This window comes from Ooceraea biroi, chromosome 4, assembly GCF_003672135.1.
Source record: "Ooceraea biroi isolate clonal line C1 chromosome 4, Obir_v5.4, whole genome shotgun sequence".
Lineage (NCBI taxonomy): Eukaryota > Metazoa > Arthropoda > Insecta > Hymenoptera > Formicidae > Ooceraea > Ooceraea biroi.
In genome coordinates this window covers 1202956-1217404 of record NC_039509.1, presented here as the reverse complement: position 1 = coordinate 1217404, position 14449 = coordinate 1202956, and the positions used below count along the sequence as shown (strand labels likewise).

Here is a 14449-nt window from a genome sequence, read left to right as displayed (position 1 = left end):
GTCTGTCACTACAGTTTCAGAATTTATTTGAGTTTAGAGAGATGTGAAAGTGTGAAAAGTTCTGTCGTTCACAATGGACGTTCTCGAGAAGACCATTTGCGCGGCATACAGAATGCTGAGACGTTTCCAACTTTCCCGACTTCCTTTTTCAACAGCTCACAACTTTGCTGGCGTGTTGCTACCGGCGAAAGAAATTCATCGCGTCCTTGCTGAAGCAAGTGGGCAATGATTGCATACTGCTGGCGGTGCGGGGCTGCGACGCGGCGCAGGAGGCGCTCTGCCTGATGCTCGAGTGGTGTTTACTGCCGAACGAGGAGGCAAGGCTGCAGATAGTGAACGCACTCGAGTCCACGGAGTCCGGAAAGGAGCGTTACACTGCTCTCTGCCAGCGGCAGAAGAATCTACAGGAGCTGGTAAGCGAGTTCGAAATTCTCTCGCGGGGAGACGGCGTGGAAAATTGACCGCTTTGTATTATATCTCGCCCTTTGTGCGAGAGCATCGATAAAGCGAATTCAAGAGGTCGAGGAATCCACAAATTGGATAAAGCATGCGCCTCACTTCGCGCGAGAGAAGTCTGTAGTCTGAGAATACTATTATGTCAAAATACAATTGCGACGTATAACACGATGTTTTATCCGCTAAATAAATATTGTCGCCATAGGATTCTAATCTAGTTAATTCGGATTTTGATGCAGCAACAGAAGGGTGGGCCCCGGAAATTGACGTTACCAGTGCGAGCGACCGACGCTGATGTCGCTCTTCTGCTTGGCGGCCGTGCGCTCGGTAATCTTGAGTGCCTCAGCCTGGCCTTCACCTCGGTGACGTCCGCGTGCGCGGAACAGCTGATAAAGCTGCCGGCGCTAAGATATCTGAACTTGTGGGCTACGCAATTCGGCGACACCGGCCTACAGATGATCAGCGAGCACCTGCAGAAGCTGCAGGTATTGAACCTCTGCGAGACGCCCGTGTCTGACAAAGGCATCTCCACGTTGGCCTGTGAGTATCTTATTTCGAAGCAACGACAACGACTTATTTTTCCAAGTGAAGAGAAGATAAAATTAATTTTATATTGGAACAAATTTATTATATAGAAACAAAAATATTACAGAGCTGCAGTGGAAGACTTCATTCTTTTGTATTAACTATGATCTACTAACTTGTCGCAGCATTAACCAGCCTAAGGAAACTGAATCTAAACAGCACGAAGCTGTCGGCCCAGACGTTCGAGTCTCTGAAGAAGCGACTGCCGGCTCTGCAGGAGTTCGACGTTCGATACACGGAGGCCTGGTGACCCGAGGTCACGTCCAGCACTTCACCCGTCAGCGAGAGTGATCATCGTGACGTGAAAGCAAAGAAACCACGCTAAGCTATGCTTGATCGCTTGAAGGAAAATTCAGAAATGATACCGCTGAGATACAGAGTGACGTTATCAATCGTATTTCCAGTGCAATCAGTTCGATCGAATGAAGTTCGGGCTTCGTGTGCGATAAATTGGTTCGTTTTCCTCCGACGGAACTTTCTAACAGGACGAACCAAGTCTCCGCGCTGGACAGGATAAGCGGAAGAACTCTTTGTCTTCGATGTGTTGCTTGTACTTCTTCCGATTTAATCGATCCTAATCGAAAGATCGTTCTTTCCAGAGGGCCATAAGTACGCGCGGTGGATTCAACAGTGCTGGGCGCTTCATGCATCCATCGACGCATCTTCCGTTTCCGCTAGGTATCATTTGCGTCGAACATATTCTTCCAAAAGTTCGAGTCAATGGGCGAGGCCCGATGATGCTCCCACGAGGAACATTAATTTAGACGCATCTCTTCCACGACGTCGCTGATGGGAGACCGTGCTCTTTAAGGACATTCCAGTATCGTAACTCACACGTTTTCCTGGAGAGAATATGCGTCCGTTCGAATGAAAGATCGAAACGATCTTAATCTTGCGTAGAACGCGAATCCGATCCTGGCGGATTCAAAGCGCGATGAAGGGAGTCGTCATCGCGCCTTTCACGCACAACAAATTGTACAAGTTGCCGTTTAAAAACGGCGAGGGGAACATTTTCGTGCGAACGGGCGGTATATTGCGCGATGAAGCAACGCGCGCACCTTCCTCGACGATTTGAGCGGTGAGAGCGATCCGCGGCCGTCCAAGATCGTTCGCGTTTTACGCAGTCGAGGATCGGTTTCGGCTTCGAGCAATCGACGAGCAATTCGACCAGTAGCCTCGGCGTATCCCTCCTCCATATACTTCTAGCTTTAGGTATGCGAGTTGTTTTTATCCGTTTTTACGGCGCGGAACGTTAAGAGAACGTCTTCATCGTTTTATCCGATCCTCGTATTGTCTTCGTATCTTTTTTATACTCGTGCACGTCACTTTTCAACGATGTTACTTTTTGATGGAGATTAAAGATTACTCGTATACGGCCGTTCCGTTTCTCAAACGCGCGCGCGCGTCACCAGCGAGCACGGGCATCGTGTTCGTCGTTCGCGCTGATGAAGTAGGTAGTCGTGTAGGCGCGTCGCGCCACGAAAAGATTCTCCATCGATGGAACGCGACGTCGACGAACTAAGCTATCACCGGCGAATAGTCTCATCTGACGAACGAACAGTCCCGGAACCTTTCCTGCCTGCGAACTGACCTCTTCAGCTCTTCGGTAGGCACCAGAAGCTGCTGGAGGATTTAATAGATCGCCATCCAGTCGAGATTGCTTGCAAGATTCCTGCCAGCGATGACCAGCGATCATGATGACGAAGATCATGATGATGGTGATCATGATGATCGTGACGATCTTCCTCGCGATCCTCGACACGAGACAAAGACTGTTCCCAATCGTGTGTCAGCGTGTTGCCGGGCTGCAGCCGCCAGTTGATCCACGCGGAGTTGTCCTCGCGAGGGATGCTCCCCGACTTTACTCCTTTCCGTTCGAGGCGTGCCCAACTGCCTTAATCAGCGAGTTCTGAGCGACCACTGCCACAACGCGCGCGTCGCGTCGCGTCAGCGAGCGCATTTTACTCTAAAAAAGAATAAAAAGTAAAAAAAGAATGGAAGAAAGCAGGAGAGCGAGAGGATTCGTGCTCTGTCACCGCGAAAGACGAGAGACTTCGAGTCGCGGGTGACGCGGAGTCGCGTTTCCCTCGTGCATCTCGTTCCCTAGTGTAAATAGTTAAGTAGGTATGTACGAATCGTCTCCTTCACCTCTTCCCTCGATTTCTTCCCTCAATTACTATATAGATTTTAATAATTTATTCTAGCTAAAGAAAAGGAAAAGAAACCATTCATATTTATATATATACACGTAACGTCACATGTATGTTTCGCACGATCCAATTCTCGTACTAGCGCGTACAGCGCGTTTTTAGGGGATTAGTCGATTTATCTCGAGCTTCGAGCGCGGATAAGAGAGAGAGAGGAGAGGCCCCAACACCCTCTTCTCAAAGGGTTGGCCAGGATTCCGACCGTCGCGGTGCCGCGACGATGGCGATCGGCGGTTTCGCAATCTCGTCTCGGGCAATTGGTAAAAGCCGCATGGGAACAAGCATTGTAAGAAGACTGTTTACGTCAATTTCGATAAGAATCATTCATCTAGCGAATTAATTCTTCGGCGACGTCCGAGCGAAGCGAATAAAATTCGAGTTTAATTCCATGCGACGCGGCCTCCGTCGTCGCGCCGTTTCTCATCCCCCGTGAGATCTGCGATTCTTGCGCCTTGCTCTTGGCTTCTCGCGACTCGCCAAAAGCTCTAGCTCTTTAAGTTTTATCCTTAAATTATTCCCTCGCATGTAACCGTAGCCGTTTTGCCGTCTCGGCGATGAAATCTATAAAACATACTCTCTGCTGTTAGACGTGTTACGAGAAAACGATCGGAGAGTTTCAGCATTAAATTATTGATATCTTTCTTTACCATTTTCGTACAAATAAAGTGTTTAAGGGTCGGCTATCTCGGCTATCTTTCCCCTGCGGCGTCAAACTCGAATGTCAGCATTGTCGGTAATCTTCGCTACAGCTTTATTCCTTCCGGTAACGGTGAGGAATGCAACTGTTCTTACGATAAGTGAGTCTGTAGCCAATATTATCTCGCATAGCTCGGCGCAGTTGCCAGATGTTTGACAATCGGTGTGGCGAAATGTTAGATGTCAGATTGAACTGTGCGATTCTCTCCCGAGCTCCTTGCCGAATCTCCTTCGCTGACCGCTTTTCTGCATTTATCACGCGATCGCGCTCAGCTCCCACTTTTTTTTATATATATGTGTTTTCATGAAATATGCAAACAAATAAATAAATAATTACAACATCTTTATTGAGGCAAAAGTTATAATTATTATATAATTATATTATAAATTTATCAGTATTTGTAAAGTACGGATTGATGCCGATATTAATTCGTTAATATTTTTTCATGCAAATAGTATGTGATAATGTGAACCTTTTATATCCTATTCGCGATAAAAGAAAATGCGACATAAGATCTTTTTTCGCGTATCTATAGGCAGCGGAAATGGAGCTCACCGAAATCCGACCATTTCCAAGTAAAACTTGTTACCAAATGGTAAACATCGTTTAAACATTCTATAAGAATTCATAATAAATATATAATAATAAAAATAATAAAAACAAATTATCTTGCGCTCTTTTATTTGAACCTGAAATCCATTTTCGCATTTATATGTAGAACAAAACGATTGTCTTCAAATAATAACAAAATAACTTGAAACAATTCTGTCATCTAAAAATTTCTAATTATTATATGTATCCATTAAGCAGTGCTGGTGAAGGTTTTGCACTTTCACCAGCACTTTTGCAGGTTTTAGGGCACTGTCTTTTCATCGTCCACTCTTACCATCATCTCGCCACTCCTTTCTCTTCATGACAACAATGCACAATTTTACAATACTCTATTTTCTTGCTCATATACCGTTCCTCTCTCATTATCACGTTCTCCTTTCCACGTCACCTAGTTTAATATATTGTAGTACTACTTTTTCATTAATTAATTAATTGCACAATGACTTGACACAACTCTTAAGCTTTTGCGTGAAAAATGAGTTCAAAGTTTTCTGTGCCCGTTATCCATTCTGTAGCACAGAGAACTATTTTGAATTATTTAGAATGAGAGAGGAAAAGAAACTTAATAATCCAGTAACAATTTAATACGGAAGTTGATTCTAATAATATACTCAGTATATGATACAGTATATTATACTGTATCATGTCGCAAGTTCTCGTGCGGATGTTGCGGCAACTATTGTATATTATGCATGATCATGATCATGATCATGAAGTTTGCCATATCCTGATCGGTTGCGGTTGGCACAAACCAAGTGTGTAGACGTTTGATGGCTTGTCCACGGAAGCACGGCTATCCTGTATCGAGCATGAGGAAAACGAGGGAGATGGTGGTCTTTTGGTATGGTGTATAAGAAACAAATATTTAATATCATTATTATATAATAATAATTAAGGGTGGTATAATAATAAATAATGATGTCACGTTGTGATGATTTTTAGAAAAATAATCTTTGTCATTCAGAGAAGCAATAAAATCGATCATCAAAATCATTATTGAGAATTATATTTCAGATTACAGTTCAATATACATATTAATCAATATATATATACCACACACAACTCTTATATTCATCTTAACATCTGCATAAAATAAGTACGTTTAGTTTATAGTAATTATAAACTTAATACTACGATAATAATTCGAATAATTGTTTTCTCGATGCAATAAAAACGGATTAATGAGCTAAATGCATTTGTCATTTTCTGGAATATTAAATATCTTCGTTCCGAGATACTTATATATTTATTAAACGCACAAAATCTCTCGTAAGAAATTCCGAGGTTATGCAAATTAAGTTTATTTAACTGAGGTAACATATGCACTATTTTGGCGACTGATTACAGCTTGTAGATTTGTAGCTTTGCATGGATCATTTCTTTATTGCTCTAAAATCACGGACAGAGATTTGAGTCCTCTCGTTGATCCCCGTACACTACATTCGCTCGTCGTTACGCTGTAATAAATCACCGAACATATCCTGAGCCATACCCTGTTTTAGGCTACGCGCTTCGTTTGGAGAAAACCGCTATCCTTCACCTCAATTTGGTTCCTCAGATGAGTAGGCAACTCGTTCCATACATTTTGTGGTACTGTTTCTAAAAATAAAAATAAACACGATATAAATTTCTTATCCCATAAATACCAGAGTCGCAATTATTTTAAGTCGTTGCAACTTCTTTTTAAAGTTATTTTTTAAAGTTATTATAGTTATTTTAAAGTTATTATTTTTTAGCAATCGTTATATTACACTGCATTTTTTTTATTCTTCGCAAAAAGTCATGATAAATAAGAATTGTTCAAGTTGCTGAGAAGCTGATATATTTTAGACTGTATTGTATAGAAATTGCTATCGAGCATCGTTTCTGTATTACCTCTGCAGCTGTACAATAGATCAGACCAGGTGATGTTCTCCTGCGAGAAGCAGTAGACACCCAGTCGGCCACCGTTTAGGGTTGAGTCGAAAATGTTCTTAGAATCGGTTATCAGTGTCGTGCCCTGATATAGCCAGAATCGGATCAGTCCTATTTTCGGTCTGTGCAACAAATGCCACCTGTATGATTTGCGCTGCTTCCAACCGATCTTCTTTGGATCCGTCCAGAGGATTTTCACTTCATTGGCTCTGCCATCCTTATGCCATAGGCTATTCCTGAGTATCGGACCCGGTCCTGACTGGGACTGAACAAGTCTCAATACGATTCCAGGATCGGCTTTGGCGAGGAACGGCTCATGTTTCCAATAGTCCTGCACATATTTCTTCCAGGTGACGACATAAAAATGTCGATTGTCCTGATAGGAAAAGACAAAGCCCACAAAATCATCGTCCCAGTCATCGTCAATGTAGAAAGTTCCTTCGAAGTCGACGCCGGCAATTACATCCGGTCCTGCGTAAATAAAGAAGAAAAGAAGAAAACTTGAAAACGTGATGGTTGGCCCAGTCAACAATTAATTCGAATTTGTATATTTATTAATTAAATAATTACTTTTAATTAATTCCGAAATACACTCGAAGTACTTTTCTTGTTATTACTATCAAATCACAACACTCACCTATAGCCAATCCAGGATCGCTATTAACAAGCTGTTTGATTTCGGCCCCTTGATGATGAATCTTCCATACGGGATCAGGCTGCACGTTATCTACCGGATCGAGATCGATCATTGTGTATTGGCGGAAATCCGTCGCCCATATTAAACTGTTGTTCGGACAATTATCATACGGATTAATAACCTTATCGTTATCATTGTCATTCCAGCACGCATCCCCAATACCGTCATCTACGCAAGATATAAATGGTATACATTATGACAATTCCTAAGTTGTAATTGCTTTTTGTATCTTTCTCTCTTTTCTCCGCGTTAATAATTATTATTTAAAATTGTCTGTCCGTAACTCTTTAATATAACAGTTTTATATAATAATAACAATTGGTCTTTTACATATAAAACGTTGTAATGGCGTGATTAATTGCAGTAAAAAAAAAGAGAAAATTGATCTCAATCTAAAAGAATCACATTACTATTAAGAGTCATCAAATTAAGTCATCAGGGAAAACTTAGACTTACGATCGAGGTCGAGTTGATCCTTGTTGGACACGTAAGGACAGTTATCGATCATATTGGGGATACCGTCGCCGTCCATATCGTCATCGCACTCGTTACCCTTGCCATCGTGGTCGATGTCATTCTGCCCTGGATTCGGCACGTTCGGGCAATTGTCTATGTTGTCCTGGACACCGTCTCTGTCGCGATCGGCATCGGTGTCGCAGACATCTCCGACGCCGTCACCATCTCTATCCGCTTGATCCTTGTTGGGAATGTTTATACAGTTGTCGCAGGCATCGCCGACGGTGTCCCTGTCTATGTCGCTCTGGTTAATATTCTTCACCCTTGGGCAATTGTCCGCTTCATTCCTGTGACCTGAACGTAATAGCTTGATTAATACAGGATAGCATATCATACGCACGCAAGATGATTAGATGTTCTTATAATAATCGTATCGTCTTATAGAAAATTTTATATAAAAGAAACATGACTTTTATATAATGAGCAGGCACATAATTTTTTGTTTCCGCGCACTTAATTAGTTATATCTTTTACTTTAATATCTGCATTGAAACATGAGATTAAATATAAAAACTATTAAATATAAAAGATTATTTTACCGTCGTTATCCATATCCGGGTCACACTCATCGCCCTTGCCATCCTTGTCCGTGTCAGTCTGTCGCACGTTCGCGACCTTCGGGCAATTGTCACACTTATCGCCGATCTTGTCGGAATCCGCGTCCTCTTGTTTCGGATTATAAATTAACGGGCAATTATCGGCAGAATTCAGCACACCATCGTTGTCGGCGTCGGTATCGCAAGCATCACCAATCCCATCCCTGTCGGAGTCTTCTTGTCCACTATTTGGCACATTTGGACAATTATCAGTGCGACAACGAAGCTGCTGACAATTGATACTCTTATCGGGAACACCATCATTGTCACTGTCGCGACCGCATGCGTGGCCATCGCCGGCCCAACCGACGTGACACTGTAAACGATATAAATATAAATAAATCCTTTTGTTGAAACAATAAGATTGGATCGATAATTCGATTTTTCATATCTTCTGTTGTGTAAGATTATGTCATTTTCCCCCGACACTTACCCTGCACGAATACTCTTGGCTGTATACGGATATGCAATCAGCATTTATGTCACAAGATATTAAGAAACCCGGACAGATATTTTGTTGAGTATGACATCCCGCCGTCTGATTGCCGTAATACCCAGTTTTACATGCACCGCACTCATAGGACCCCTTCGAAAACAAAGAGCAATGATTCACCGCTCAAATAATTAATGTAAAATAAATAAATTCTCACGCATTCGTATCTCCATCGAAAATTGAAGTTTAAGACCTTTACGAATCTTTTACCTGGGTGTTAATGCATTCCGCATGGAGATCGCATCCACCGTTCTTGAAGAGACACTCGTTTACGTCCTCACAGACCTGTTTCTGCGTTTTGATCATCTCGATACCGATACCTTCTATTTTCGAGCCGGTGTATCCTGCCGGACATGAATCGCATCTGTATCCTGGTACGAGATTTATGCATCGCACTCCGGTATAACAGGGTTGCGCCAGTTCGCATTCGTTTATATCGTAACACGTCATGCCGTCGCCCTTGTATCCCGACGGGCATGGTCCGCATCTGTAACACGTCCGGAATGAAAAAAATTGTGAGATGCAGATGGGACATGAAGCAACGCATCTTATCTTATTTGACCAGTTAATTTCTGAAAATTACATGAGATTACAAGTTAAACGATATAAAATTAAGGAAGGATTGCAAAACCTTGGGGAGAAATTTAATTATGCTATCTTCATAATACATTCAGTGTCGATTAAAACTTTGCTAATTGGATCTCGAGAACGAGCTCCTTCGAGCGAGTACTTCTTGAGGGAGTTCTTTTTAGTTAAAATTTAATGTGTGATTTTCATAGTAAATGTACTCTTACATTTACCTGTAATATGGTGAATAATCAATCAAATGGCACTCAACGCCCGAGAAACAAGGTCGTCTGGAGCAAGGGCGCTCGCATCGTTCGCCATCGCCGGCGTATCCGCTTGGACATGGACCGCATCTGCGAAAATTACATTATATTACAGCAGAACATTACACTCGAATGTAACGATAGTTTCTTCGTAAAATAAAATGAATTTTCCTGTCTGATTCAATTTACTTCTGTAAATTCTTGACTCGTCTCGTTTTTGCATTTTTATCTGTCATGAACATTGACAACATGATGAATTTTAAAATCACGAGGGTGAGTTTACCTGTAACCGTCCTGTGTGTCGTAGCATTGCACATTCGTGAAGCACGGTTGGTCGGCACAGGTGACGAAGATTTTCACGCAGTTCCGTCCACTTCCGGTGTAGCCATAGGGGCACGGGCCGCACTCGGGTCCGCTCGGCGTGTCGCGACACTGAACCCCGGGGTAGCACGGGGAATTAGAGGCGCACGTGGGCGGCGGTGGCAGTGTTGGCACTACGGAATTACCGGGATCACGGCTCGAGTGACGAGTGAATTTCCATTTTTGTTTTTTGGGATATTTTCGATTTCTCCGGTGACGCGCTCGTCTTCCATGCGTATCGTCGAGCGGGCCCGGTGCGGGCCCAGAAAATTACGTAACGGTCCAGCGTGTCGTACGTCGCACGTGCAAGCGATGCATTTTACGCGTGTCGCATGTTTGCATGCGTGTTCGTAAGAACTCGATTTAAAGTCGATATCATAAGTTTCGTGTTCTTTCTCGATTTCTCAAAGTATGGACGGGGCTAACGACCGCAAAGCTGCTCAACTTCCATTTTCATCGGAATACAAAGCTTTCTTTATGATTATATTACAATGAAATCTCCGTCGGAATTGCAAGTCTATGAAAAGCGATTAGTTCGAGAAAAAAGACGTTATCTATGAATACGAGTATTACGTTTCAAATCTCTCGCTAATTGCCCACGTGTCGAAAGAGATATTTGAATGCAAGTCGTATACTGCGCAACGCAAGAGTGCAAGAGTCACACAACAAAGATGAATTTTTTCTAATAACAGGCATTTATTAGTTGCAAGACTGTTTAGTACAAGCTTATTGCATATAAATGCGTATATGTATATGTATATATATTCTCGCTAATAACTGCCATGTACAGTTTAAAAGGACGATACGCGAGAGATAGCTAACTAAAATCACTCGACTGACATTACGATGTGGTCGTGCTATTTTTTTCTTTTTTTTTATCTATTTGACTATTTTAATTAAGAGAACTTTCGACTATTTTAATTAAACTTTCGTGCACGTGTCCTTTCAATACGACGGAACGTCACTCACCCATGGGTGTACGACACGCCCAACACTTTTCGATCAAATGACGAAGATGTTGTGTTTCCAGTTTCTGTAAAAGAGTGAAAAAAGTGAATCGTAAATATCTTGTAAATATCTATGTACATTTTTTTGTGTAATACTAAAATGTTTTTTTTTATATTCATGAAAACTCAAATTTTATTTGATCCAGAAAGACCATATAGGATGTTTGATTAATTGTAATATCTTTTTTGAATTTTTCAAAATATTGTCAAAACATTATGTAGTAAAGGTACTAATTTGAAATTTGAAGGCATTTACTTAAATATAAAAGACAGATTTTACTTTAAGCTGTACTCACGTTTAGTTCCAATTCCGTCCAGATTCTCTTGGTCACGTTGATCAATTCATTCAAGGTCTTCGCGATTTGGCTATCAGTCAGACAAGCTGAAAGAAACATTTGCGTGAATAAATTTTCCAAACTGAATCCCGAACAAGTTAATTTCAATGTACTCTTATTTTCTACCTTTCTCATCCAGACTCTGGATTCCGATGTCGCCTCTCCTGGGCACTCTCGTATGAGGCGAGTGTCCTGACATGTCCGTCTGCTTTAGATAATCGTGTCGACGACGATCTGGACGTCCATGCAAAGAATTCGGTTGAGCAGGATTCCAAGGATTAGGACTTCCATGTGGATCCAACTTGTCTAGTGTTCGAATAGGATCGTTTTTCAAGTTGTATGGATTGAGTGCATCAAGCGGATTTGAATAGTCAGATCTATCATCGTCTGGATTAGATGCATCGCCTCGTCCGTTGGAGTCTTGTCCATTTGAGTCATCAGTTTCTCGATGGTGACCATGTGGATGTAACTTGTCAGGCCGTCCATGAGCTGGCAAGTGTCCATGGTGGTCGGGTGTGCGCGGCGTGTGCTTTAGATGGGAAGGACACTTTTCTTTCTTCAATGCCTCGTTGATGCCTAACGTCTTGTAAATTTTCGCCAGGCATGATCGGTCTCTATGCTAGAAGAATGTCGAAAAGTTAATCACTGAATTCTATTATAAATTGTTAATAATCTAATTCTATAAATTATTATCTAACTTAGTAACAATTTGATAAAAATAATATTTGTCTTAACACATAAATTTTACTCTAATGCGTTAAAAAAAATGTAATATCTCAGGAAATTAATTGAACGAAAAATAAAAGTATTCCTAGAATGACTAATGCACGAAAAAATTGTAATGCTATCATAAATACCGGTGACGGAAAAAAGAAGAAAATATTTCATTGAAACGGATTCAATTCGTCTGATAGCTCTGGAAGCGTTGTGTTGCAGTTGGGCAAGCTAACCAGGTGCACGTAATAGGAGCAACTAGCTCAAGTCTCGTCAACCATATTTGGACAGACGTCGTCCCACGATCGTTACAGGCAACACATAAATGAGAAACTGCTGTACGATGGCACGCGGGGAATGAAAACAACACAGCACAACACAATGATGATATAAAATAATAACACATAATAATATAAAACAATAATATAAAAAAGAAAATAATCAAGTAAAGTGCAGTATTTCACGTGATGAGTTAAAAAGAAATTAAAAATATTTCTTTTAAAAAACGACAAATTTGAGAAAGAAATACCTCCCAAGGAGTACTTTTAAACAATTTTCGCATTCCTAATTTAATTTACGAAATGTTAAACTTATAGTAAATAAAACAAAAAATTCAATTAAAATAACGCAGAGTAACATATCATATTACTTAAGATTCGTTTTAACACGTTATCAGTGAGGTGGATGTTTCATCATTATCTGATAAAAGACTTACCACTTCCACGTTCAGATTCTCCATGTCAGGCATCTCACGGAAGTTCTTCTTGAACGGTATGGAGCCTTGAAAACCGCAGTCAACATACACGTCCATGCGAGAGACCTGCGGTCCCTGGTGCACCAGGATAACCAGGCTTTTCAGGGGGGTGTCCACTGCGAGGGTGTCCACATTGACGTGGCCGGCGCTGCGTCGACCAGATTCGTCGATGTGCTCGAGTATAACTGTAACAACGAGTATAACAAACGTCAATCTTTATATAATGCGACACGTTGCAATCTCGGGATATCCAAGGAAGACATCTATTTGACTCACCGCGCTTCGTCCATCGATCGAGCAGCAGTATCATCTTGGTGTTCAATCCTGCGTACTTCACGGCTAGGAGAGTCTGGAATGAGTCGCCGGACATTATCTTTTTCGCTTTGATGTTGGACAAGGAGATAATGAATTCGTCTGCGTACCACACATCCTTCAGGCTTGTCGTTAAGTCTGTCAAGAATGGAGGAAATTTAAAGACTTAGTAATATAAAATATTGTAAAACAACATGTGTATTAAATAGTTCTTCAATATAGCATTAATTAATACACAAGGGTTGTCGACTATGCGTGTCTATTTACTTCAACGCGATTTAATGCTCGTTTTGGAAAATATAAGAGGAGCGATAGGATACGGAGTTGAATGACCGCGGAAACGTCCTACGTATTGGTCACCGATCTCACGTCACTACCGGGTTTCTTGTTACGTTGCACCTGAAATGGTTCTCGAATCGGTGCAACGCGTTTAAATTAAACGAGTGTGTGAAAACGAGTTAAGTTCTTTAGTTACTTATATATTTAAAAGTCAGAGAATATAATCTCAGAAAAAATAGTTTTACTACCGCAATCAACAAGAAAAGATGAAAAGATTGTTGTCAATATCCTTCAACATTAACAAATGGTTATTCCAATAACGAATTAGCGCTCGATCGACATGTCGTTTTCTTCATATTTTTATTAATTTAAATCTTTACCTTCATCAGGTATGACGGTACCGTCGACAGTGCAAATAACGAGTACCCCGAGGATCAGCCCCGCCAGGATTCGCATCCTGACGCGTTCCCGATACATGCCGTGCGAAGATATTCAACTTCCGTTGCTGTACTCGCGAATAAATAGACGAGAAATCGATTCAACAGGAACTGCAAAGGGTATTGCTTTCGATTTTTGACTGCGGCTTTGTCCGCGCTTTCTCTTCGACGCGATGCTTCCGTCTCGGAGTCGTATCGCGGGAAACTCTGACGGATGCGACAGCACGCGCGGATACTGAAGGCGCGTCCGTCGACTGGAGCGCGAATACGGACCGTCCGCGACTTTATATGTCGCCCACTTTATGTGTCGCACGATCTTATAAACGAGATTTCGTGCTACCTGCCGATGCATAATGAGCGGAAAAAATATTGATCAATTGAGATTACTAGAATTTCTCCGCCATGACAGCGTATCAGTATACCGTATGATTATGTATTGCATATCGTTATGCCGCTGAAGAAAATAGTTGATTTATGTTTGAAGACTTCTAATCAAACTATACGTTTAATAACGTATTTATATATAAAACATATTTCAACAGATTAACAGGGTATTTTTCTAAACTTAAATCAGGTTTAAAAATATGACAGATCAATGAAGTCGAGAATATAAGTAAATTCAGAATGTAGATAATGGGATAAGCAATA

General features: G+C 41.4%; 2 protein-coding genes across 2 annotated transcripts in view; one reads left to right on the top strand and one right to left on the bottom strand.

Annotated features, from left to right (window-relative positions):
* Positions 1-4605, top strand: part of LOC105283642 (C-Maf-inducing protein) — a 32691-nt gene extending 28086 nt beyond the window's left edge. The window contains exons 7-9 of the mRNA XM_020033046.2: positions 156-413; positions 696-996; positions 1167-4605. Coding sequence (XP_019888605.1) covers positions 156-413; positions 696-996; positions 1167-1291 — 684 coding nt within the window. The 3' untranslated portion in view covers positions 1292-4605. The remainder of the gene's footprint in view (positions 1-155; positions 414-695; positions 997-1166) is intronic.
* Positions 4606-5547: 942 nt separating this feature from the next.
* On the bottom strand, positions 5548-14218 carry LOC105283641 (cartilage oligomeric matrix protein). The gene is made up of 15 exons (XM_011346570.3): positions 13745-14218; positions 13050-13223; positions 12735-12958; positions 11432-11924; positions 11267-11352; positions 10933-10996; positions 9887-10097; positions 9574-9693; positions 8984-9260; positions 8714-8866; positions 8224-8596; positions 7625-7978; positions 7109-7336; positions 6433-6942; positions 5548-6156 (listed from the first exon to the last, which is right to left on the bottom strand). Exons 1-15 carry the CDS (start codon positions 13839-13841, stop codon positions 6056-6058), a joined length of 3465 nt encoding a protein of 1154 aa, XP_011344872.2. The 5' UTR covers positions 13842-14218; the 3' UTR covers positions 5548-6055.
* Between the last annotated feature and the right edge of the window lie 231 nt (positions 14219-14449).